The sequence below is a fragment of the Dama dama genome, chromosome 6, assembly GCF_033118175.1.
Source record: "Dama dama isolate Ldn47 chromosome 6, ASM3311817v1, whole genome shotgun sequence".
NCBI classification, from domain to species: domain Eukaryota; kingdom Metazoa; phylum Chordata; class Mammalia; order Artiodactyla; family Cervidae; genus Dama; species Dama dama.
In genome coordinates this window covers 8648046-8674498 of record NC_083686.1, presented here as the reverse complement: position 1 = coordinate 8674498, position 26453 = coordinate 8648046, and the positions used below count along the sequence as shown (strand labels likewise).

General features: G+C 37.1%; 1 protein-coding gene across 2 annotated transcripts in view; it reads right to left on the bottom strand.

Annotated features, from left to right (window-relative positions):
- RAB28 (RAB28, member RAS oncogene family) overlaps positions 1-26453 on the bottom strand; it is an 88593-nt gene that overhangs the window by 39574 nt on the left and 22566 nt on the right. For both annotated transcript variants that reach the window (XM_061145505.1, XM_061145506.1), the window contains exon 4: positions 25683-25812. In XM_061145505.1, the coding sequence (XP_061001488.1) occupies positions 25683-25812 (130 nt within the window). The remainder of the gene's footprint in view (positions 1-25682; positions 25813-26453) is intronic.

Sequence of the window (26453 nt, the reverse complement as noted above, 5' to 3'; positions counted from 1 at the left end):
ACATGACTTTCCTCCCTAAGTGTCTCTGTCTCTGTCTGAATTTCTCTGTCCTTGTAAGGATACCAGTCATTGGATTTACAGATAACGCTAATCAAGTACAACTCATCTTAATTTGCTTACATCTGCAAAGACTGTATTTTCAAATAAGGTCATACTCACAGATTCTGGAGGTCAAGATTTCAAAATATTTTGTTAGGGGAAAAGAATTTAAACCACCAGGACTATGCTTCCCCATTTCACTGAGAAATTAGAAATAGTCAAGAGACATTCTACATGTCGCCAGATCTACACATCAAATACAGTATCGGCAGATGTCTATATTCCTATTGTTGAGTTGCTCAGTCATGCCCAACTCTTTCTGACCCCATGAACCGCACGCAGCACGCCAGACTTTCTTTTCCTTCACTACCTCTTGGAGTTTGCTCAAACTCATGTCCATTGAGTTGGTGATGCCATCCAAGCATCTCATCCTCTTTTGCCTCCTTCTTCTGCCCTCAATCTTTCCCAGCATCAGGGTCTTTTTCACTGAGTAAGCTCTTTGCATCATGTGGCCAAAGTATTGGAGCTTCAGCATCAGTCCTTCCAATGAATATTCAAGACTGATTCCTTTTAGGACTGACTGGTTTGATCTCCTTGCTGACCAAGGGACTCTCAAGTGACTAGTACAGCAACACAATTCAAAAGCATCAACTCTTCAGTGCTCAGCCTTCTTTTTTTTTTTTTTTTTTAATATTTATTCATTTATTTGGCTGCACCAGGTCTTAGTTGCAGCATGTGGGATCCAGTTCCCTGACCAGGGATCGAACCTGGGCCCCCTGCATTGGGAGCTCAGAGTCTTAACCACCGGGCCAACAGGGAAGTCCCAGTCCTCAGCCTTCTTTATGGTCCAACTCTCACAACCATACATGACTACTGGAAAAAACATAGGTTTGACTATAAGGACTTCTGTCAGCAGAGTGATGTCTCTGCTTTTTAATATGGTCTCTAGATTTGTCATAGCTTTTTTCCAAGGAGCAAGTGTCTTTCATTTCATAGCTGCACTCGCCATCCACAGTAATTCTGGAGGCCAAGAAAATAAAATCTGTCACAGACTCCATTTGTTCCCCTCTATTTGTGATGAAGTGATGGGACCAGATGCCATGATCTCAGTTCCTTTCATGTTGAGTTTTAAGCCAGTTTTTTCACTCTTCTTATTCACCCTCATCAAGAGGCTCTTTAGTTTCTCTTCCCTTTCTGCCATTACAGTGATATCATCCGCACATCTGAGGTTGTTGATATTTCTTCTGGCAATCTTGATTCCAGCTTGTGAGTCATCCAGCTTGGCATTTCGCATGATGTACTCTACATATAAGTTAAATAAGCAGGGTGACAATATATATCCTTGATGTACTCCTTTCCCAATCTGGAACCAGTCTGTTGTTCCCATGTGCAGCTCCTTCTTATCCTACATACAGGTTTCTCAGGAGACAGGTAAGGTTGTCTAGTATGCCCATCTCTTTAAGAATTTTCCACAGTTTGTTACACACACAGTCAAAGGCACTGACCACAAAGTAGTTAATGAAACAGATGTTTTTGTGGAAATTGCTTTTTCTATGATCCAATGGATGTTGGCAATTTGATCTCTGGCTCCTCTGCCTTTTCTAAATCCAGCTCATTTTCCACTGTCATATCTTTTTGCCTTTTCATACTGTGTATGGGGTTCTCCAAGCAAGTGCTGCACTCAATATGCCAGCAAATTTGGAAAACTCAGCAGGGGCCACAGGAGTGGAAACGGTTAGTTTTCACTCCAATCCCAAAGAAAGGCAATGCCAAAGAAAGCTCAAACTACCACCCAACTATACTCTTCTCACACGCTAGCAAAATAACAAAACTCTATATCGAGGCTTCAACAGTATGTGAACCAAGAACTTCCAGATGTTTAAGCTGGATTTAGAAAAGGCAGAGGAACCAGAGATCAAATTGCCAACATCCACTGGTGCACAGAAAAGCAAGAGAGTTCCAGAAAAACATCTACTTCTGTTTCAAGGACTAAAGCCTTTGACTGTGTGGATCACAAAACTGTGGAAAATTCTTCATGAGATGGGAATACCAGACCACCTTACCTGCCTCCTGAGAAATCTGTATGCCAATCAAGAAGCAACAGTTAGAATCAGAGAGGGAACATAGGACTGATCCCAAATTGGGAAAGGAGTACAACAAGAATATATACTGTCACCCTGCTTGTTTAACTTATATGCAGAGTACATCATGCAAAATGCCAAACTGGATGACTCAAAGCTGGAATCAAGATTGCAGGGAGGAATATCAATAACCTCAGATATTCATAAGACACCACCCTTATGGCAGAGAGCAAAGAGGAACTAAAGAGCCTCTTGATGAAAGTGAAAGAGGAGAGTGAAAAAGCTGGCTTAAAACTCAACATTAAGATCACGGCAACCAGTCCCATCACTTCATGGCACATAGATGGGGAGACAGTGGAAACAGCGATAGACTTTATTTTCTTGGGCTCCAAAATCACTGTAGATGGTGACTGCAGCCATGAAATGAAAAGAAGCTTGCTCCTTGGAAGAAAAGCCGTGACAAATCTAGACAGAACATTAAAAAGGAGAGACCTTACTTTGCCAACAGAGGTCCATACAGTCCAAGCTATGGTTTTTCCAGTAGTCATGTATGGATGTGAGAGTTGGACCATAAAGAAAGCTGGGTGCCAAGGAACTGATACTTTTGAACTGTGGTGTTGAAGAAGACTCTTGAGTCTCTTGGACTGCAAGGAGATCAAACCAGTCCATCCTAAAGGAAATCAGTCCTGAATATTCACTGGAAGGACTGATGCTGAAGCTGAAGCTCCAATACTTTGGCCACCTGACTCGAAGAGCTGACTCCTTAGAAAAGCCCCTGATGCTGGGAAAGACTGAAGGTAGGAGGAGAAGGGGATGACAGAGGATGAGATGGTTGGATGGCATCACTGACTCGATGGAAGTGAGTTTGAGGGAGCTCTGGGAGTTGTTGATGGACAGGGAGGCCTGGCGTGCTGCAGTTCTTGGGGTCATAAAGAGTCGGACACAGCTGAGCAACTGAACTGAACTGAATGAACTTGCCATTCCGTTCTCCAGTCAACCATGTTTTGTCAGAACTCTCCAACGTGACTGGTCCATCTTGGGTGGCCCTGCATGGCAAGGCTCATAGCTTCAATGAGTTACATAAGGCTATGACCCATATGATCATTTTGGTTAGCTTTCTGTGATTTTGGTTTTCGTTCTGCTCTTTCGTTCTGCTTCCCAAATAAAATCCCCTGGTATAAATCTAACAAATCATGTATATGATCTATATCTTACAAAGGAACTGTACATGTAGAGAAAAACTACAAAACTCTGATAAAATCAAAGAAAAACTAAATAAATGATGATGATATATTATTCCATGCTCATGGATAAGAACAGTCATTATTTTTAAGATGTGAGTTCTATTCAACTTGATCTACAGATTCAAAGAAATCCTAATCAAAATTCTAACAAGTGATTTTGTGGATATTGACAAACTCATTCTAAAGTTATATGGAGTGGCAGGAGGCCCAAAGTAGCCAAAACTATACTGAAACAGAAAAACAGGGTACTGACACTACCCAACCTCTGTACTTGCTATAAAGCTTCAATAATCAAGACCATGTGGTATTGCAAAGGAAAGACAAATATATCAATGCAACAGAGTTGAGAGACCAAAAATAGACCACATAAATACAGCCAACTGATTTCTAACAAAGAAGTAAAGGTAATACAATGGAGGTAATAAGTAATAAGGTAATAAGTCTTTTCAACTACTGGTGCTAGAAAAACTGGATAGCCATAGGCAAAAAAGAAAAAAGAAAAATCCAGACACAGACCTTACACCCTCCACAGAAATTAACCCCAAAAGGATCATAGAACTATTTGTAAAATTCAAAACTATAAAACTCTAAAAGATAAAAGAAAAAAAACCTAGATGACCTTGGGTATGGTGATACCTTTTCATATACAACACCAAAGGCACAATTCATGAGAGAAAAAGCTGATAAAGCTTTGTTAAAATTAAGAACTATTCTGGGAAAGAAGATGATGTCCAAAGAATCAGAAGACAAGCCAGACCTCACCAAAGGAGACACACAAATGGCAAATGGCATATGAACGGATGTTCCACATCATACTATCAATCAGGGAAATGGAAAAGAAAACAACAATGAAATGACATAACCTACTGGAATGGAATACTGACAACACCAAATCTTAGCGAGGATGTAGAGTGCAAGGAACTCTCAGACAGTGCTGGTAAAAATGGAAACTGATACAGCACTTTTGGAGGACAGCATGACAGTATTTCACACAAGTAAATATATTCTTACTATATGATCCAGCAATTGCACTTCTAAATGACTTGAAAATATGGCCACACAAAACTCTGCACATCAATGTTTACAGCAGTTTTATTTATAACTGCCAAAACTTATAAGCAACCAAGATGCCCTTTAGTAGGTGAATGAATAAATAAACTGCACTAAAAAGAAATGAGCTATTAAGCCATGAAAAAGTCATGGAGGAGCTATAAATACACATACTAAGTGAAAGAAGACAATATGAAAAAGCTACACACTACTTGATTCAAACTACTAATATATAATATTATGGAAAAGGCAAACTATGGAGACAGTAAAAAGACCAGTGGTTGCCAGGAGTTGCAGGGAGGGGACACATAGGGGGGAGCACAGAGGATTTCTAGGACAGTAAATACACTCGGTATGCTATCATAATGATGGATATGCATGCCATCATATACTTGTCCAAACCTTCAGAATGTGTAACAACTAGAGTGATTCAGAATGTAAACTGTGGACTCTGGATGATTATAATAACATGTTCATCAAATGTAACAAAAGAACCGCTTCCAGGGGCTTATTAATGAGGCAGGGCTATGCATGTTGAGGAGTAGGGGTAATATGAGAAATCTCTGTACCTTGCCCTCAATTTTGTTGTGAACCTTAAACTACTTGAAAAAAATAAAAGTCCTAATAATTTTTTTTTTTAATTTTTAAATATCAGCAAGCAGGCAGTAGGTTTTGGTTTTAAGCTCCCTTAGCTACTACTAAAATTAAGGACTGAACCTCATATAAAACTATGTCAACAAATCTGTTTTCCTCAAATACTTTAATCCTCCATGGTAATTTAACACAGATTTTTCTATCTCAGAAACCTCAACACTAGCAAAGTCAATCTCCAGCATCAGGAAAAGCACTCAAGATTCTACTTTAGAGTGCTCTGTGTGTGTGTGTATGTGTGTGCACACGTGCCTGTGTGTGTATGCAAAAGACCAGGAGGAATTCTGAGAAAAAGCCAAATTTGGCCCATATATATTGTTTCAAGATCTTAATAAATTCAGCATTATTGGAGAATTAATAGAAACTTTTAACCTCTGACAAAGTTCTTGGCTTTTACAGGTTCTAGCAATTTCAGGGATTCTGTTCAACTGTTCTTTTTTTTTTTTTAACACATGCACATGGAGTTCTGTGGCAAGAAAGACAGTAGAGTAGTTATACTCTGGAGCAGCATCAGTTCTAAACAACACACAAGTGATTATCCTCAGAGGATTATCACTTTGAGGTACCACTCCCCTTCCATTCCCTCTCAACATTTGCTTGTAGTAATACTATAGCAGTGAAATAACGAAGAAAAATAAAGCTTAGATTTAACTTCAGATTTGATTTAAAATGTCACATTGACAATTTTAAATTTTATGACAATCATATTACCAATTTATTATCTCTGGGGATTATCTTGAGATAATGTTCAACCTGAACAGTTCAAACAGTGCACCTGATTGTTTAGTTTCAGTCTAGAGAATCCCTCTTGACATTCCTATATTTCTTAAATTTGAAAAAAGTCAACAGAAAACCATTAGCTCAAAAAGAGGTAAAATAGCCAATCTTTTGGAATTAAGTCAAATATATTCAGTTTTTTTTTTTTAAGTGAATTCACTTGAATGTTAGATATAGGCATACCTCATTTCACTGCATTTCACTTTACTGTGCTTCGCAGGTACTGCATTTTCTAAAAATTAAAAGTTGAGGGAAAACTGCATTGAGCAAGTCTATCGGTACCATTCATCCAACAGCATTTGCTCACTTTGGGTTTTGTGTCACATTTTGGCAATTCTCACAATATTTCAACCTTTTTCATTTTTACTATGTTAGTGAAAAGTGAAAGTGAAAGTAGCTCAGTTGTGCCCGACTCTTTGTGACCCTATGGACTATATATACAGTCCATGGAATTTTCCAGGCCAGAATACTAGAGAGGGTAGCCTTTCCCTTCTTCAGGGGATCTTCCCAACCCAGTTATTCAACTGGGGTCTCCTGCATTGCAGGCAGATTCTTTACCAACTGAGCCATCAGGGAAGCTCATTATGATGACCCATAATCAGTAATCTTCAATGTCACTATTGTAATTGTTTTGGAGCATCGCTGGTGGTTCAGATGATAAAGAACCTGCCTGCAATTCAGAAGACCAGGGTTCAATCCCTGGGTTGGGAAGAGCCCCTGGAGAAGAGCAAACGGCAACCCACTTAGTACTCTTGCCTGTAGAATCCAATGTACAGAGGAGTCTGGCAGGCTACCGTCCATGGGGTCTCAAAGAGTCAGACACGACTGAACAACTAACAGTATCAGTATCACAAACTGAGCCCATATAAGATTGCAAATTACTCTGGTGAACATACAAATGATAAAAAACCAAAACAGCCTCACTGCTAACATGAAGAAAGTTGTATTTTTAAAAATTTCATTAAAGTATAATTGATTTACAATGTTGTGTTTAATTTCTACTGGACAACAAAGTGACTCAGTTATATACACATATTCTTTTTCATATTGTTTCCCATTATGGTCTATCACAGGACATTAAATATAGTTCCCTGTGCTATACAGTAGAACTTTGTTGTTTATCCACCCTACAAATAATAGTTTGCATCTGTTAACCCCAAATTCCCCATTCTTTCCTCTCGTTGCAACCATAAGTCTGTTCGCCATATCTGTAAGTCTGTTTTTATTTTGTAGATATGTTCACTTGTGCCATATATTAGATTCCACATATAAGAGATATCATATACGATATTTCTGACTTTCTGACTTATTTCAGTTAGCATGATAATCTCTAGGTCCATCCATGTTGTTGCAAATGGCATTTTTCCATTCTTTTTAATGGCGGAGTAATATTCTATTGTGTGTGTAGAATGTACACATATATACACACACGCGTACCACGTCTTCTTTATCCATTCATCTGTCGATGGACATTTAGCTTGAGTCCATGTCACAGTTCAGTTCAGTCACTCAGTCGTGTCCGACTCTTTGTGGCCCCATGGACTGCAGCACACCAGGCTTCCCTGTCCATCAACAACTCCCAGAGCTCCCTCAAACTCACTTCCATCGAGTCAGTGATGCCATCCAACCATCTCATCCTCTGTCATCCCCTTCTCCTCCTGCCTTCAATCTTTCCCAGCATCAGGGTCTTTTCCAATGAGTCAGTTCTTCGCATCAGGTAACCAAAGTATTGGAGCTTCAGCTTCAACATCAGTCCTTCCAATGAATATTCAGGGCTGATTTCCTTTAGGATGGACTGGTTTGATCTCCTTGCAGCCCAAGGGACTCTCAAGTCTTCTCCAACACGACAGTTCAAAAGTATCAGTTCTTCGGTGTTCAGCTTTCTTTATGGTCCAACTCTCACATTCATACATGATTACTGGAAAAACCACAGCTTGGCCTATATGGACCTCTGTCGGCAAAGTAAGGTCTCTGCTTTTTAATATGCTGTCTAGGTTGATCATTGCTTTTCTTCCAAGGAGCAAGCATCTTTTAATTTCATGGCTGCAGTCACCATCTGCAGTGATTTTGGAGCCCAAGAAAATAAAGTCTGTCACTGTTTCCATTGTTTCCCCATCTCTTTGCCTTGAAGTGATGGGACCGGATGCCATGACCTTAGTTTTTTGAATATTGAGTTTCAAGCCAGCTTTTTCACTCTCCTCTTTCACTTCCATCAAGAGGCTCCTTAGTTCCTTTTCACTTTCTGCCATAAGGGTGGTATCATCTGCATATCTGAGGTTATTGATATTTCTCCCGGCAATCTTGATTCCAGTCTGTGCTTCATCTAGTCTGGCATTTTGCATGATGTACTCTGCATGTAAGTTAAACAAGCAGGGTGACAATATATAGCCTTGAAGTACTCCTTTCCCAATCTGGAACCAGTCCTTTGTTCCATGTCTTGTTCTAACTGTTGCTTCTTGATTGGCATACATATTTCTCAGGAGGCAAGTAAGGTGGGCTGGTATTAAGAGAATCAACTCCTAGGCAGGTTGATAAGAAGGCCCAGGTCCCCAAGGAGGAGAGAGGGGTCTGGGGCTCTTGAAGAGGAGATAGGGTTCTGGATTCTCAAGGAGGAGGAAAGGACAAATGTCTTTTTTTTCCTCTACATTCCTTAGTCACATAAAACACTTTTTTTTCTTAAACCTGGAACTGATGATTACATAACCAACAACTCAGTTTAAACTCTGTACTAAGGATTATATAACAACCTATCCTGCTTGAGGATAGTTTCTTCTTCCTGAAAACCTTCTGGCTAATCCTGTTATCTTAAAATGTAAATTATGGGAGTGGGTCTAGTAAGGTCTTTACAACCTTGAGACAGTCTTTTGATTTATTGTAATAACTAATTTAAAAAGTATATAACTCCCTTGCTTAGACTAGTGAGGGGGGCATTCTCCATCTCCCCTCTGATGTCTATGTCAGAAGCTTTCTCTGGCCCTTTTCATATTTTAGTAAAACTCTGCTACACAAAAGCTCTTGAGTGATCAAGCCTGATCCCTGGTCCCAAAGCTAAATCTTCTTCTTCAGAGATCACAAATCCGATACCATTCACTGTAAGCTATCAGTATTCCCATCTCTGGAAGAATTTTCCAGTGTGTTGTGATCCACACAGTCAAAGGCTTTGGTGTAGTCAATAAAGCAGATGCTTTTCTGGAATTCTCTTGCTTTTTCTATGATCCAAATTCCCTCATAGCTCAGTTGGTAAAGAATCTGCCTGCAATGTAGGAGACCCGGGTTTGATTCCTGGGTTGGGAAGATCCCCTGGAGAAGGAAATGGCAATCCACTCCAGTATTCTTACCTGGAGAATCCCATGGACAGAGGAGCCTGGCAGGCTATAGTCCATCGGGTCGCAAAGAGTCGGACACGACTTAGCAATTAAACCACCACCACCAACGAATGTTGGCAATTTGATCTCTGGTTCCTCTGCCTTTTCGAAAACGAGCTTGAACATCTGGAAGTTCTCAGTTCATGTACTCTTGAAGCCTAGCTTGGGGATTTTTGAACATTACTTTGCTAGCGTGTGAGATGAGTACAGTTGTGTGGTAGTTTGAACATTCTTTGGCATTGGCTTTCTTTGGGATTGGAATGGAAACTGATCTTTCCAGTCCTGTGGCCACTGCTGAGTTTTCCGAATTTGCTGGTATATTAAGTGCAGCACTTTCACAGCATCATCGTTTAGGATTTGAAATAGCTCAGCTGGAATTCCATCAGCTCACCTCATTTTGTTCATAGTGATGCTTCCTAAGGACCACTTTACTTCGCATTCCAAGATGTCTGGCTCTAGGTGAGTGATCACACCATCGTGGTTATCTGGGTCATTAAGATCTTTTTTGTATAGTTCTTCTGTGTATTCTTGCCACCTCTTCTTACTATCTTCTGCTTCTGTTAGGTCCATGCCATTTCTGTCCTTTATTGTGCCCATCTTTGCATGAAATGTTCTCTTGGTACCACTAATTTTCTTGAAGAGATCTCTGGTCTTTCCCATTCTATTGTTTTCCTCTATTTCTTTGCATTGATCATGCCTGGGCTACTGTAAATAGTGCTGCTATGAGCACAGGTGTACATGTATCCTTCAAACTATAGTTCTGAGTATGGACTATACTCAGGAGTGGGACTGTTGGATCATATATTAACACTATTACTAGTTTTCTGAGGGACCTCCATACCGTTTTCTGTAGTGGCTGCACCAATTTACATTACCACCAACAGTGTAAGAGGGTTCCCTTTTCTCCACACCCGCTCCAGCATTTATTATTTGTAGACCTTTTTGTAATGAACATTCTAACTGACAGACATAGTACCTCATGGTAGCTTTTTAAAATAACCTTTTACTACTTTTTTAAAATTTTTATTTTATATACTTGATTTACAATGTTATGTTAGTTTTGCTAAGTCATGTCAGTTGTGTCCAACTCTGTGCGACCCCGTAGACGGCAGCCCACCAGGCTCCCCTGTTCCTGGGATTCTCCAGGCAAGAACATGGAGTGGGGTGCCAATGCCTTCTCTGTGTGTTAGTTTTAGGTGTACAACAAACGGATTCTGTCATACATAAACAATAAAGTTTTTTAGATTCTTTTCCCATTTAGGTTATTACAAAATAGAGTAGAGCTTCCTGTGCTAGACAGTATGTCTTTATCTCTTTTGTATATTATATACATATATATACACACACACATATATATATGCTAAGTCTGAACTCCTAATTTATCTCCCCCCACCCCAATTCTTCCCCTTTCGTAACCATAAGTTTGTTTTCTAAGTCTTTGAGTCTGTTTCTGTTTTCTAAGTAAGTCCATTTGTATCGGTTTTTTTATTCCACATATAAGTGATATTATATGATGTTTGTCTCTCTCTCTGTCTCACTTACCTCACTCAGTACAATCATCTCCAGGTCCACCAGTGTTGCTGCATTATTTCATTCCTTTTTATGAATGGCATTATTTCATTCTTTTTTATGGCTGAGTAGTATTCCACTGTACATCTGTACCTCACTGTAGTTTTGACTTGCGCTACTTTAGTAATTAGCAATAATGAGCATCTTTTCATGTGCCTACTGGCCATCTCCAAGTCTTCTTTGGAAAAATGTCTATTTAGGTCTTCTGTCTACTTCTCGATTGGGTTTGTTTTTTTTTTTTCTTATTGAATTGTAGGAGTTGTTTGTATATTTTGGAAATTAAGCCTTGTCAGTCACATCATTTGCAAACATTTTCCTGATACAGAGGTCAATATAGAAAATGATCCAGCTGTAACATTCCTGTAAGTCAAAGCAAAATCCAAAACAAGGCACTCTCTTCAACTAAGGAAGGCTGAGAGAGGTGAGGAAGCTGCAGAAAAAACGTTTGGAGCTAACAAAAGTTGATTAATAAAATCCAGAGAAAGAAGCCATCTCCATGGAGATGGAGCCATGCTCCATCAACATGAAAGCACAAGGAGAACCAGCAAGTGCTCACAGAGAATTTGTAGGAAGTTGCAAGAAGAAGATGGAGCTACGTTAACTGATGAAGGTGACAACACTAAACAATCCAATTTGACTGGTGACCTTATAAGAGGAAACTCGAATACAGACATGCACAAAGGAAAGACCATGTGAGGACAAAGCCATTTACAAACCAACCCTGCAGATACCCTGATCTCAGACTTACAGCCTCTAGAAGTAAGAAAGTTAATTTCTGTTGTTTAAACCACCCAGCTTGAGGAACTTTGTTATGGCAGCCCTGGCAAGCTAATACAGGCTCTAATATTGTTCAGTAATTTAGATCCTCCTAGCATGGGAACAAACACCAAATATGGACATGGAACTCATACTGCAAGAAACTCGAAAATGAGTTCATAGGAGATTTTTGTTTGTTTGTTTTTAAAGCCAACATTTAGATCTTATGTCCATTTTCTGAACAGGTTGTTTTTTTCTTTTACATTGAGCTGCATGAGCTCTCTGTATTTTTAGAGATTAATCCCTTGTCAGTTGTTTCATTTGCAGATATTTTTTCCCTTTCTGTGGGTTGTCATTTTGTTTTGTTGATGGTTTTGTTTGCCATGCAAAAGTTTTTAAGTTTAAATAGGCCTTATTTGTTTATTTTTGTTTTTATTTCCATTAGTCCAGGAGGTCTCCAAAAAAGACATGCAGATGGCCAAAAATCACAAGATGCTCAACATCACTAATTATTAAAGAAATGTAAATCAAAACTACAATGAGGTATCACCTCACACTGGTCAGAATAGCCATTATCAAAAAATCTACACACAAATGCTAGAGAGGGTGTGGAGAAAGGGAACCCTCCTAAACTGTGAGTGGGAATGTAAATTGGTACAGCCACTATGGAGAACAGTATGGAGGTTTCTTAAAAACTGAAAACAGAACTATCATATGATCTAGCGATTCCACTACTGGGCATATATCCAGAGAAGACATTAATTCAAAAAAGATACACACACCACAATGTTCACTGCACCATTATTTACAACAGCTAAGACATGAAGCAACCTCAATGTCCATCAACAGAGGAGTGGATAAAGATGTAGTACATACAGTAGTACAAAAAATGGAGTATTACTCAGCAATAAAAAAAAAGAGGGAAATAATGCCATTTGCAGCAACACAAATGGACCTGGAGACTGACATACTGAGTGAATTAAGTGAAACAAAGACAAATATCTTATGATACTGCTTATATGTGGAATCTTAAAAAAAATAAATGGAACTTATTTATAAAACAGAAAATAGAGTCACAGATGTAGAAAACAAAGCTATGGTCACCAGGAGAGAAAGGGGGGCTAGGGATAACTTGGGAGACTAGGACTGACATATACACACTACTACATATAAAACAGGTAACTAATAAGAACCCACTGTATAACCCAGGGAACTCTACTCAATACTCTGCCATGACCTATATGGGGAAAGAATCTTTAAAAACTGTGTGTGTACATACATATGTATGTATAACTGATTCACTCTGCTATACAGCCGAAAATAACACATTGTAAATCAACTATACTTCAATAAAAATAAATAAATTTAAAAAAAGATTTTAAGCCAACATTAAATTCCAAATGGAGAGATACCCTTGACTTGGCTCAAGACTTACCCATAACAAGATGTATCCAAAACTAACAGTTTTGCAAAGATTTAGTTTGAATTCCACATTCCTCTTAATTCTTTCCCTCCCACTGATAAAGCAGAGCTAAGTAATACCTTGTTTTTCTTTTGTACTTTTTGCCCATTATGTTAACCTTACTTCCACAACAAGACAAGTCTCCTGAAGGCTGGAATCATGATATATGTGCCCAGGAAGCAGCCATGTGCTCACAAAAAGAACTTGTTACTTTATGGACTGACTGTACTAAATGTTACATTAAGTTTGCTATTATCTTTCTATGCTGCTTAATTTTAAGGTATTCCAAATTAGAAAGAACTCAGAACATGTCTTTAACACATATATAGAATCACACAGATTTTAAAGCATCGTACAAGAATTAGTTTGTTGTTGTTGTTTAGTTGCTAAGTCATGTCCAATTCTTTTCTGACCCCATGGACTGCAGTCCTCTAGGTTCCTCTATCCATGGGATTTCCCAGACAAGAATACTAGAATGGGCTGCCATTTCCTTCTCCAGGGGATCTTCCTGACCCAGGGATCAAACCCTCATTTTCTGCATTGGCAGGTAGATTCTTTAAAACTGAGCCACCAAGGAAGCCCCACAAGAATTACCTAATTTAGCCTAATTAACTGTCTAATTAATCACTTAAAGTAACTATTAGAGACATACAGACCACAATATTTATTCTTATTTTTTCCATTGTTAGCAAAATACATCTTTTACAGTATACAGTAGCTAATCTTAACCATTCCCTGAATGATAATGAGAATGTATTTTCACAGTAGCAATTGGTGACATTTCAATAAATCAATGTACTGCAGTGATACCTAAATAAAAGCTTATTTCACTATAATGATGCTTCCAGGCTTCCCTCAAGTCAGGTGGTTACTTGCAGTTAATGATCTGTGACATGCCACACAAGTAGTCCTAAAAAGACTTATTATCCACCTCATGTGCAACAATATTTGCTTTATGGATGGCTAAATGAATGAAGACATTCAATGCAACTGTAAAAGTAAAATCAAAAGAAAACTTACAAGTAACATGTTTTCTTTAAGTAAAAGGGCTGTGACCATTTTCCATTAATACTTAACCTTTTGCTGGAGCAGTGTAACCCCATATAATACTCAGATCCATGAAGTCCAAGAGTTGTTCTGGGTTAATGCTAATTAACTGCCCCCAATCAAAAGAGCAGTAACTTTCCAAAATTGTGAGATCATCAGCCTTTATTGCTGACGTCAAAGTCACAAAGCTAAAAGGAGACAAATATGCTTTATACATAAATTAAGAGTATGTTTTTCAACTGAATTTACATACACCTACATAACACAAACACTCCAAGAAAAGAATTATTATGCTGCACACAAAATTTGCTAATCTCAAACAATACACTATCTTTTATAGCTGCCAAACTTTGTAAGCATTCAAATGTTTACCATTTATAATTTTATTTCATTTACTAGACTCGGCTTTTGTCCACCATATGTCCACTGTGGATTAACTATTCCCTTAGGCACAATTAAGGCCTTTCCATTTGTTGTAAGAAGAGCTAAGTATGAAGGACACAGCCAGAAATAACATTTATACCTCAACCAAAAACAGAAGAACATTCAAACTCAAACGATGGTTTATGTAGCATCTTTTTTTATTAGACTCATGTCTACAAAGCAAAATAAACTTGAGATAAAAAATCATGGCAACTGTACACCAGCTTTCACCATTCAGATTGAATATCAAAATTATAATACCTCTATCCTGAATTTAAATATTTTTGCAGAAAAAAATGTACTTCTAAACTACAAGTGAAGGGTGGCTTCCAAACAATAATTATAACCAAAACTTTAATAATTATTTGAAATACACTCAAAGACATTTCACAAAACTTTTGATGTTTTTGATTTTTAAATCCTTAAGTTAAAAAGCTACATGGATTGAGCAATATCTCTTCCCATTACCCATAACTAAAAGACAGGATTCTGAGAGGCAGTGGGAAATAGAATGACAACAACTAACACATACAGCACCTATTAAACATCAGGCATGATTCCAGGAGTTTTGTTTGTATTTAATTCTTTTAACAATCTCCTTATAAGGTAGGTGGTATTGTCACTTCTGTTTTACAGATGACAAAACTGAGGTAGAAGAGGGTGAATACCTTCCCATGGTCACAGGTTTAAATAAGTAAGCCCATATCTGACCTAAATGATCTTACTTAAAAGTCTTTGTCCTTGACCACTACTCCTTCTGCCTTTATAATAAAGATATTAAAGTGCTACAACACACTACAAAATAAATATCAATAAGGGGAAATAAATACAACTTCTTATTTTTTAAAATTAAAATTTTGAATGAAAATTAAGCAATTAGAGCTTAGAGTTTAGTTTTCAAAAGAACTATGTGTGTAATACAAAAGAATTTTTACATGATCTTATGTAACAGTAAGTCATAAGCACCAAGTCAAGCTGTTATTAAATGCCTCTTCCAAATGAAAAACCTAGCCTCATAGTTTTACAAAAGCTAGGGAAAAAAAAAAGTATTATTTTTTCTCTTTATCATCTCAAAAGTTCCATAATTCCATCCCTTATTGAGGTTGAGAATTAATAATTTTGCAGTCATTCATAACAAGTATTAGTATTTATTGAGCACTTCCTGTGGCCAGGGATTGAACTGGATCCTAGAGAGACGGCAGTGAACAAGACAGTCTGTGCCTTCATGGAGCTTTAGTCACAGAACACCTGCATGATTCCAAAGGGAAAAACTAAACAAACTTTGCTCTAAAAGAAGGTGATACTTTTTCAGAAAAATGGCACAGTTTAAAAAGCAAAAAACACTAATAAGTATTAAAATCAAGGGAGAAACTATCCAGTATTCTGTTCTACCTAGTCCTTTTCTATCTATTTCCCTCAACCCTCTATAAAGAGAACTGGGAAAGTTCTCACACACACCCTTCATGTTCTACTTTTTCACTTAATGAGAATCAATACAACAAACTGAAGAGTAAGGAGATGACATTTAAAACTATATCTAAAGTCAGAAGGCATTTTTTAAAAAATTTAAACATTCATTTTATATCATCAGGTGTTTACACAACTCCCTCCCTCCACGTCTGTCTCTCTCTTTTCCAACGAGCATAAAGCATACTGTACTACCTTCCCTCCTTTAATGTGAGTCTTCACTCACATTCCCTCCCACTGCTACCCCATTCATCGACTCCCTCGCTCAGGGGCATTACATATACAGGTTGCCTCCATTCACTGTCTACAATTCATTTCCTTCCCTTCTCTCTGGAACTCACTCCACTCAGCTTTCAGTCCCACAACTCCAGCGAACCTACTTGCCGAGGTCAGCACCAGCTGCCTCCGTAATGCTTAATCCAGCCATCCTCAGACCTGCTCTGCTCATCACTCCTCTCTCCTTAAAAATCCTGTACATTTGGCTCCCAGGACACTTCACTCTCCTGATCTTCCTCCTACCTTTAATGGCCACACTTTAATTCCCTTGCTAATCTCTCTTCACTTTCCCAACTTCAAAACATGACTTACTTCAAGAACTAATCTTTTGACCTCTTTTCTTTTTATACTCATTCTATGTAAAGTTCATCCAGTCTCACAGATTTAAATATCATCAATATGGTGCTGACTCCCAGACTTTTATCTCTAGTCTTCATCTTGTTACTGAATGATAGACTCATATATCTAACTCCTAAACATCTCTACAAAGAGGCTTAATAAGTACATCAAACCTAACATGTCCAAAACCAATCTTCTCCAAATATGCTCATCCAACACTCTTCCTCATCTCAGTAAACTGAACTTTAACCTTCCAGATGCTAAGACCAAAAATTTTGGCATTATATGGCTTCTTCTCCCCTCTACTCCATAACCAATCTACGAAAATATCCATCAATATCTTCCAAATCTATCCAGAAGTCAACCACTTCTCATGGATGCTAAAGTCACTTTAGTCATGTCCAACTCTTTGTGACCCTATGGACTGTAGCCTGTCAGGCTCTTCTGTCCATGGGATTCTCCAGGCAAGAATGATGCAGTAGGTTGCCATGCCCTCCTCCAGGGGATCTTCTTGACCCAGAGACTAAACCTGTGCCCTTGAGGTCTCCTGCATTGGCAAGTGGCTTCTTTACCACTAGGGCCACCTGGGACTTCACCATTATCACTCCTCCTCACCTGGATTGTCAAAAAGTTTCTATTTACCTTGCTTCCACTTTCACCCACTATGGTATATTCTCAAAATAGGAATTGTAGTGATCCTTTCAAGTTGAATCACTTCAATCGCCTCAAACCCCTCAGTGGCTTTTCATCTCATGCAAACAACAGTCAGAGTCCTTACAACGGCCAAAAGTCTTTCCTGATCTGTCCAGCCCTTCTCTATTAGCGCACTTCAAGCCTATGCTAGTCTTTCAGTTACTGTTCCTCATACACAGCTACACACACAGCTACCAACTCTCCCCACCTCCCTGTCTCCTTCTCCTTCTCTCCCCCATGTACACACATGCATGCCTCCTCACAGTTTCTAAGAGAAAAAGCAACAACCAAATACTTCAGGGAGGCCTTTGCACCTACTCTTTCCCTTTACCTGGATAACTCTTCTGCCAGGGATCTATGTGGCACTCTCTCTCATCTCTGCTATGCCTCTGCTCAAATGTCATCTTCTCAGACTTTCCCTGACTACCATATTCAAAATCTTAGCACTCTCTTCTAAGAATTCCCTTTTCTCCTTTCCTGCTCTATGTATCTACACAACACAATGCCATTTAATATATTATGTATTTTACTTATTTATTTATTGCCTATCTTCCTCTACTGGAACACCTAGACAGGTATAGGCTCAATGACAATTTGCTGAATGAATGAAATAAATGAATAAGAAAAGATATAAGAAAGCAGACAAAGAAAATAACTGCTGAATTGCTTTACTTACTACAGAAACTAGACATTCATATGAAATTTTAGAAAATGTTACAGAAAATGAAAACTAAATTCTAAACTCAAGAACAAATTTCAGTTAAAAAGAAATGCTTCTTTAAATCAAGCTCCCTGGCTTCAGATTATACTACAAAGCTATAGTAATCAAAACAGCATGGTACTAGCACAAAAAGAGACACATAGATCAATGGAACAAAAGAGACAGCTAAGAATTCAACACTAAGATTTATCGTTACTGTTGTTTTAGGTATATGTATCTATTCATGTATATGGAAAATGGATACTTAATAATTGAATGATAAAATGAGCCTAAAAAATCATCTCTCCAAGGATAAGACAGGATTTCAATTACATGTAAAGTTAAACTCTCTTAAAATTGTACGGCAACAAATATGTTCAATTAATGAGACGTATCATCTAAATACAGTTAGGGTCATCATATTTTAGGAATAGAAGGTGCTTATGATTGTCTGGTACAATCCCCTCATCTAGTACATGAGGATCATCATAAGTGAATAAATTGCCAAGGGAATGAAGTTAGAAGACAGTGATAGCAGCAGAACAAAGTTTTCTGATCCCCACTCTGTATTCTTTTAATGTACATGGGGTTTATTACATAATCACTGCAAATGTAAAGCAAATTATTAAGGGGGCCTAAATTACATTGATGAAAATCTCAAATCTCCTTTTTACAAAAAAATCTGTTTTTATAGCTGCATTCTTTTATTTAATACTTAATTTAATTTTAGTAATTAAATTTTCTTCTAAAAATTAAATTCAAAGATTCATCATAAAAGAAACAAAAGATGGATTATGCTTTCTTTACCATTTAATAAACTTTCTATATAATGACAATGAAAGATAGACAGAAATTATATAAACAGATGGCTATGCCCAAAATCCTTACACAGCTTCTCCCAAACAATACAAAACCCCATAAGGCAGAGGCCAACACAATACTGTAAAGCAATTATCCTCCAATTAAAAAAAAAGAAAAAAACAAAACCACAAAGTCCTTAAACTTCCCAAGTAAACCATCATACTGCCAAAATGGTTTAAAGCAGGCCATCTAAAAAAAAAAGTAAGTATGAAATGACATAATAACTGTAACAACTGTCAAGTGAAAAATGTTTCTTGTGAGTATTATGAAAAAGCACTCATATGACATTTTCTGCCCCCCAATATATCAGTCATAATACCAGTCTAAATTCAAGCTTATGCATTTATTTGAGGAAACTACTCTATCAAGTAAACTTGAAATATTATCAAAATGTTCTTAAAAGTACAGTAGTAGTGTGAAGTATCACATAAAGGAAAGCTATAAGTGTTTATATTAAAATACTCTCACTCTTTAAAAAGATGGTAATGATAACCCTATATGCAAAACAGAAAAAGAGACACAGATGTACAGAACAGACTTTTGGACTCTGTGGGAGAAGACAAGGGTGGGATGTTCTGAGAGAACAGCATTGAAACAAGTATACTATCAAGGGTGAAACAGATCACCGGCCCAGGTTGGATGCATGAGACAAGTGCTCAGGGCTGGTGCACTGGGAAGACCCAGAGGGATGGGAAGGGGAGGGAGGCGGGAGGGGGGATCGGGATGGGGAACACATGTAAATCCATGGCTGATTCATGTCAATGTATGGCAAAAACCACTACAACATTGTAAAGTAATTAGCCTCCAACTAATAAAAACAAATGGGAAAAAAAAAAAAAACTCTCAATACACAGAATACTGATGCTACCAGTGTCAGAATAAGACACTATCATCCTCCTCCAGTAAGTACATAATCATAGCTCTATTTAACAAATTTACATGTAAACAGAGGAAAAGGCAATATACATATAAAGCCACAGAAACAGAAATGTTAGATCCATCTGAAAAAGACACTTGGATCTGATACCTTGGGGTTACTATTACTGGAACAAAAAGAACCAAAGTATTAAATGGATAAAGAGCAGACTTTTAATTTAGACTGTATAAACAGAATGAACTTTTCAAATCCTCAAAAGAGCTTTTGTTTATGCTTTATAAATTGTAAACTCTTACACAAATTTGTAATAATAACTCATTTGTTCACTTTGTTATACTATTATAGATGACAATTTTTATAGAAGTTAATATTAATCCTTCAAAACAGGAATCAAAGTAAATGTTACTTACTTCATAGTTTCACATTTCCATTCTCCAGATAAAATAAGAACATTTCTGAAGACTCAAAAGAGTCACAGTATAGTCAACTATTTTCATGTAAATTCCCATGAAGTTTAGAACTGGACTTATAACCTTCTCTTATGCTCCTCTATTACTAAGAATAAAGAATAGTCTCTAAAAGCCTTGTGATAATTTTATTGAGAAGATCAGCAAAATTTTCAACTTAAAATTTACTTGTTTTACTAATACATTTCCATGGAGTTCAGGGAACACAACTTACAGGGTACATTAAAATGTAACCTTTGAACCTCACAGTGTAAAACATCACTTCCTGGGCAGAGATAGTACTCCAAGAACAATCAATCACTGTTAAGAAGAATATACACTCAACATTGTTAATTAGTGTAGATGCACTCTTCTCTATGCCCTCATCTGTCATGAAGATTGTTTAAAAATCTGAGTTATTAGTCTTTATTTGGGAAAGGATCTGTTTAATATCTTTAAGAGTAGAAATCATTCATCCATTCACTCTATACTGGAGCATGATAATTCCTACTCCCAATACAAGTTACTGATAGCCACCACCCCTCCACTAACTAAGAAGCTATAAATCAGGAAGGGGGCAGCTCCTATGCAACCCTGTTAATTTCTGTTTACAATCTATCCAACCGAGAATGTTAGCTAGTCAAGGGAGAAATGAGGTGATGGATCAGATAGTAGGAAAACATAACAGCTTGGAGATAGAAAATAAGAAAATGACAAATTAAAATGTCATGTGGTTATAAAACATGGATTGAATATAAAATTTATCTTTAAAAAAATTAATATTCCTGATGTTCATTTCATTTTAATTTGAACCTTCCCTGAAACACTAAAAGAAAAACTAAAATTGTATTTGAGCGCAGATTATGATTTTTAAATTAAACACACAAATTTTTAATCTATAAATTAAAAGTTCAAAGTGTACAGTTCTACCAATATGTAAAAGTTTAAAAAATGAAGCAAAAATCTGAATTTTTTAACATTTATTTAATCTAAAATCATGACAGAAAATCTATGATATTTTATCTCAAACATGATCCAGCATAATATAACCTCGATGTGTTTCCAAAGAAACTCTGATATTATTTACCAGAGTGGAATTCAGTAGGGCAGTTGGGTCTGAAGGCCATCTAACAGATTCCCTGTATCTACATATGTATTTTTCCTCATTAAGAAACCATTTTCCCTGAATAACATATCCCGGGCCATAAACACTTCTAATTTCAACAGTCTTCATGAAAAGGCTTTTATTCATTCATTCAGTATTCATTCATTCAGGCACTGTTGTAAGTGATGGGATCCTTAGCTTTCACAGAGTTTAGACAGACAAGAAACAAACGAGAAATGATACCAGATGACAATGAGACTAGGCAGATAACTGAAACAGAACATCCTTTAGATTTCATTGGTGGAGGAAGGCAACTCTGAGGTGATGACATTTAAGATGAGTTACAAATGACAAAATGCAGCCAGCCAAGCAAAGGCCAGAGGAAAAGTCCATCAAGCAGAAGAAACCCTAAAGTCCAAATTAACTTGGAATGTTATAGGAACAGAAAAAAAGACAGATGTGCCTTACACATACAGTGGACAAGGGAGCATTTAGTAGAAAATGAGTCTGAGAGGTAAGTAGGAGCCAGATTACCTTGTGCTTGAGAAACCAAGTAAGGAGCTTGGATCTCATTCTAAGTGTGATGAGAAGGCACTAGAGGACTTTAAGCAGGAAAGTCATATAACATGATTTGCTGTTTGGGAGCTGAACTGTAGGAGAACAAAGCTAGGAGCAGGAAGAACAGTTAGGAAGCTAGTGCCACAGTTCACATGAAAGATGGTCGGGTCCACTTGTAACAAGCTTGTAGTAAGTGGAGATAAACTGAAAATCCCTAGGCTCTGCAGTTCAGGCTCTGGTCAAATGAGAGCGCCCCGATGCTGGGACAGCAAGACCTTCAAGGCCAGGAAACCAGGGTCTAGGCCTGGTGCATTTGGCTCCCCAAATCGTAGAAGTTATCCTAGATGGTAATATAATTGCTTCCAGGTGCTTATGTGGCTATACTCATTGTAGCCTATGAGACATCTCACTGCACTTGCAGCTGCAAACATCATCAAACTTCAACCGAACGTCCATAAAACACACAGAATAAGTAGATGACTTACCCTCTTTCCCATTCTGAAAGTTACTACTTCCAAACGATTTTTTTTAATCTCACTAGGGAAAAGTAAGGCCTTCCATGGAAATTTAAACATAATTGTATTTATTAATCCCAACAACCAAACAAAGCAAAAGAAGGTCAAATTTGTAGAAAACTTGAAGATGGTATAGAAAAAGAATATAATTAAGACCCAGGTTAGCAGGTCCCAAACACTGCTTAAGCATTCTCTTGGGTTCTACTTTTGTGCAAAATAATAATGGCTACCTGAATACACATAGCTGGCACTCGAGAATGTCTGCTGAATGAACTGCCCTACCCAACACATAGTACGAGAACTATTCAGCTTCAAATGTCTTCCCACCGTATTTCTTTCGCTTTGCTTTCAGTATCTACAGCCTTTGCTTTTAACTGAGGAAATTCAATGTCAATAGATCTACTCTAAAAGAAATGTTAAAGGAAGTTCTTCAAAGAGAAAGAATCTGCTATCAGACTCTTGGATGTATACAGATAAATAAAAGTGCTGGCAATGTAATACGTAAAGGTAAAATAAAATGTGTGTGTGCTGTGTGTGCTAAGCTGCTTCAGTTGTGTCTGACTCTGTGCAACCCTATAGACTGTAGCCTGCCAGGCTCCTCTGTCCATGGGATTCTCTAAGCAAGAATACTGCGGTGGGCTGCACTGCCCTCCTCCAGGGGATCTTCCCTACCCAGGGATTGAACCTGTATCTCTTTCGTCTCCTGCATTGCCAGGCGGGTTCCTTACCACTAGTGCCACCTGGGAAGCCCAAATAAAGTGCACCTTTTTCTTATTTGTAATTGTTCTGAAAGCTAAATGATTATTTAAAGCAAAAGTTGTTTGCAGAACATTTAAAAATATGTCTGACAATAATAACACAAAGGATTGGGGAAGATTAAACAATACTACACATGAAGAGGGATACTATTATTTGAAGGTAGAGTAATCAAGGATATATATTGAATATTCTGGGCTTCCCTGATAGCTTAGTTGGTAAAGAATCTGCCTGCAGTGCAGGAGACCCCAGTTTGATTCCTGGGTCAGGAAGATCCACTGGAGAAGGGATAGGCCACCCAGTCCAAAATTCTAAAGAAACAACTAAAAATATAATACATGAATATAGAATATGTATAATAAGTTAATAAGTGAGATAAAATGGAATAATAAGCAATCAATTAACCAAGGAAGAAAAAGAGGAGAAAAAAGAAGCAATAGATTGAACAAATATGACACTCATGTGATGAATGAAAAATGTGGGACAGAACAACTGCAAGTGTCTTATCATCTGGAACATTCTATGAATCTGGGAGCTGCTTCCTTGGCTTGGAAGATTTCCAGTGTTCATGAGGCCTTTGATATAGAAACTCTTAATAAAATCTCTTTAACTAGCATAGCATTGATTAAAAAAAATCTTTGCTTTTTAATATAATTATACCTCCCCAAAAAGAAAATACTACTATAATGTAATGCCTTACCTCTTAGAAACAAATTGTAAGATCATTCACTACATGAACATATTGATCATATGAAACTGAGCCAGTGACAGATAATAGCAAACAATATCCAGATAAATGTTCATCTCTAATCACTTAATTTTATATATATATATAATATTCTGTGTGACTGAATACTCTGTTACATGATCTCATTCTCAAACAGAGTATTAGTAATATAAGTACAAGAAAAGGATTAAGCCAAAAGTAAAAAAATTCTTTTGATTTTCATGCTCTTAAATCTCAAACGTAACACTGTAACAGTTTTTTGCATAAGTTCATATAACTTACATAAATGTTTGTTTTTAAAACTCAGAATGGCATCACCAGCATAGTCCAATAGCCCATCTAGTCTGACGAACGAAGCCCATCTAGTCTACAAACCAGTGATGGAGGCCTCAAAGGATACATAAACACATAACATACTGTATATAATTGTGCACCACCACACCATTACTCCAGATGTAGTTAGATTATGTCCTGAAAAAATGAAAACAAATCCCAACTCCCATCACTTCCCTACTCTGTAATTTCCCAAAAGGTGATAGGAAACCTCCAATAAAGCACAAATTTAACTATAATATATGCCAATGCTTTGGTGACATGACAAATGACTAACAAATGATCTTCTAAAATGAAAAGCTGTACTCAGAAATAGAACCTAAACTCATCAAAACCTATGATTTGTAAAATGAGTTTTCAATGAGTTGAAAATCATCTGATTCACTTAGTTAGATCTATAAAATAAATGAGCAAAATTTAATTAAAGCTTAATAAAAACTGTTTTCATCCATTTTGTGATATGTTATACTGTTTCTAGAAAGCAGTATAAAATTTATATTTTTAACTCTTCAGAGAAATTATATTCACACCTGTTTTGTAATGGTTTTAAAGCAAGGCTTGATTTATTAAATGTTCATCTAAGTGTGCAAAACCACATAATGAAGAAACCATGGTTTGGTCTTTCAGGAAGTACTATTTCCCAAACAATTATAAGCCCCCCCAAAAATGCACTATATTTTTAAAGACTTCTGGAGGAGAAAATTCTCTTGGTAGTATACTTGGGTACTGATTTAACAACACTTATAGTCAGGAAACAGTTTCTGACCTGAATCCTCCATGGTATAATTTAAATTCATTTTCTTTTTCTCTGACCTCAAATAAGTTGTAGAAGATTGGGTCATATCATATCTATTTGAAAACTCTTATTAAGGTCTCCTTTTCCAGGGTAAATGCACTGCAGGACTATGAACCAAGTAACAATCCTGTACTGAATTCAGTCTTATAATTCTTACATGCTGTATATCATAGCCCAAGAGACAGATTTCAAAAATTAACCATCATTTCTACAAAGCACCACTCCTTCCCCACAATAATATACTTTCTCAAGAAAAAAAAAAGTCATAATGTAAAAACAAACCTCAAAAATTTAGAAAAAGAAAGTCTGTGAGCGATGAGGGCAAGGAATAATACACACAGAATTCCATGCAGACACTGCTTCCTTTCCCGGAACAGGGTACCATTTAATGAAATGTATCTCTCAAAATCTCTGGGGCAGAACTAAGGTTGCAGTGCAATATCATAAAAATCTGCAGCTGTGCTGCCGTTCTTAATAGTCCACGCTGCATCCTTAGACCACAGGAAGCCAATCTACACACACTGTCAGAACACAACTTACCTTAACAAGGAACCGGCCAAAGCAGCAGAGCAGTTACGACAGGTCAAGCATCAAAACTGTTACTGAAAAGACTGTACACATCTTTATGAATTTTCTCAACGTGCTCACTCCAGAAAAGCTGCTTTTCCAAAAAAGCTACTCGCGTTTCCAAACATCATTTCTTTTAGGGATAAAAACTATAGGATAAGCAAATAAATTTACTACATATAAATAAACATTTATAACTTACTTTTATTGCCCACCAAGGCAACCAGGGGCTGAGTTTCTGACTCCTCACTCACTTTCTTCACCACAGAATACCAATCTTCTAAATTCTCAAAGCTTTGATAATTTGTAACATCATATACCAAGAGGACTCCCTGTCACAAAAGAGTTACAGAACATTTGTAATATACTACTTTAAAAAATATTAATATTAAATATTTATAAGTAATAGATATGTTGAGTATAAAAAATATAAGCAAGGACTGTTTGTATCTGACTTTAATTCTGTTATTAGCAGACAGATAACACTGAATGTTTTCATTCAAGATGTTAAGATACAAAGCAAGATAAAGAATGATTATATCAAATTTTAAGTGGGTTCCCAATAAGATATCTGGGATATGCTTGATAAGTTTCAATAAATGTTAAGAAAATCTTATTACAGAGGTAGAAAAAACTGCAAGGTCTACAATTCTGCCTGTCACTTTCATGAGGTCAAACTTTTAAACCTTTTAATAAATAACCATCTGCTGCTGCTCTTTTAAAATATTTTCAAAAATGGAGATCCCATGACATCCCTTGATAGTCAATTTCAGCGTTTAACACAATTTTCTTTAAATGAAATAAGTCGATTTCCTCTTTCGGTCCTCTGTGCATTAGGAGAACAACATGAGAGTATCCTCCTTATAATAACCCTTCATGTACTTGAAGATAGTTAAGTAACTCCTTCACCATCTTCTTTCCAGAATAAACAAACTCAATTCCTTAAACTTGCCTCAAAGGACCTATTTTCTAT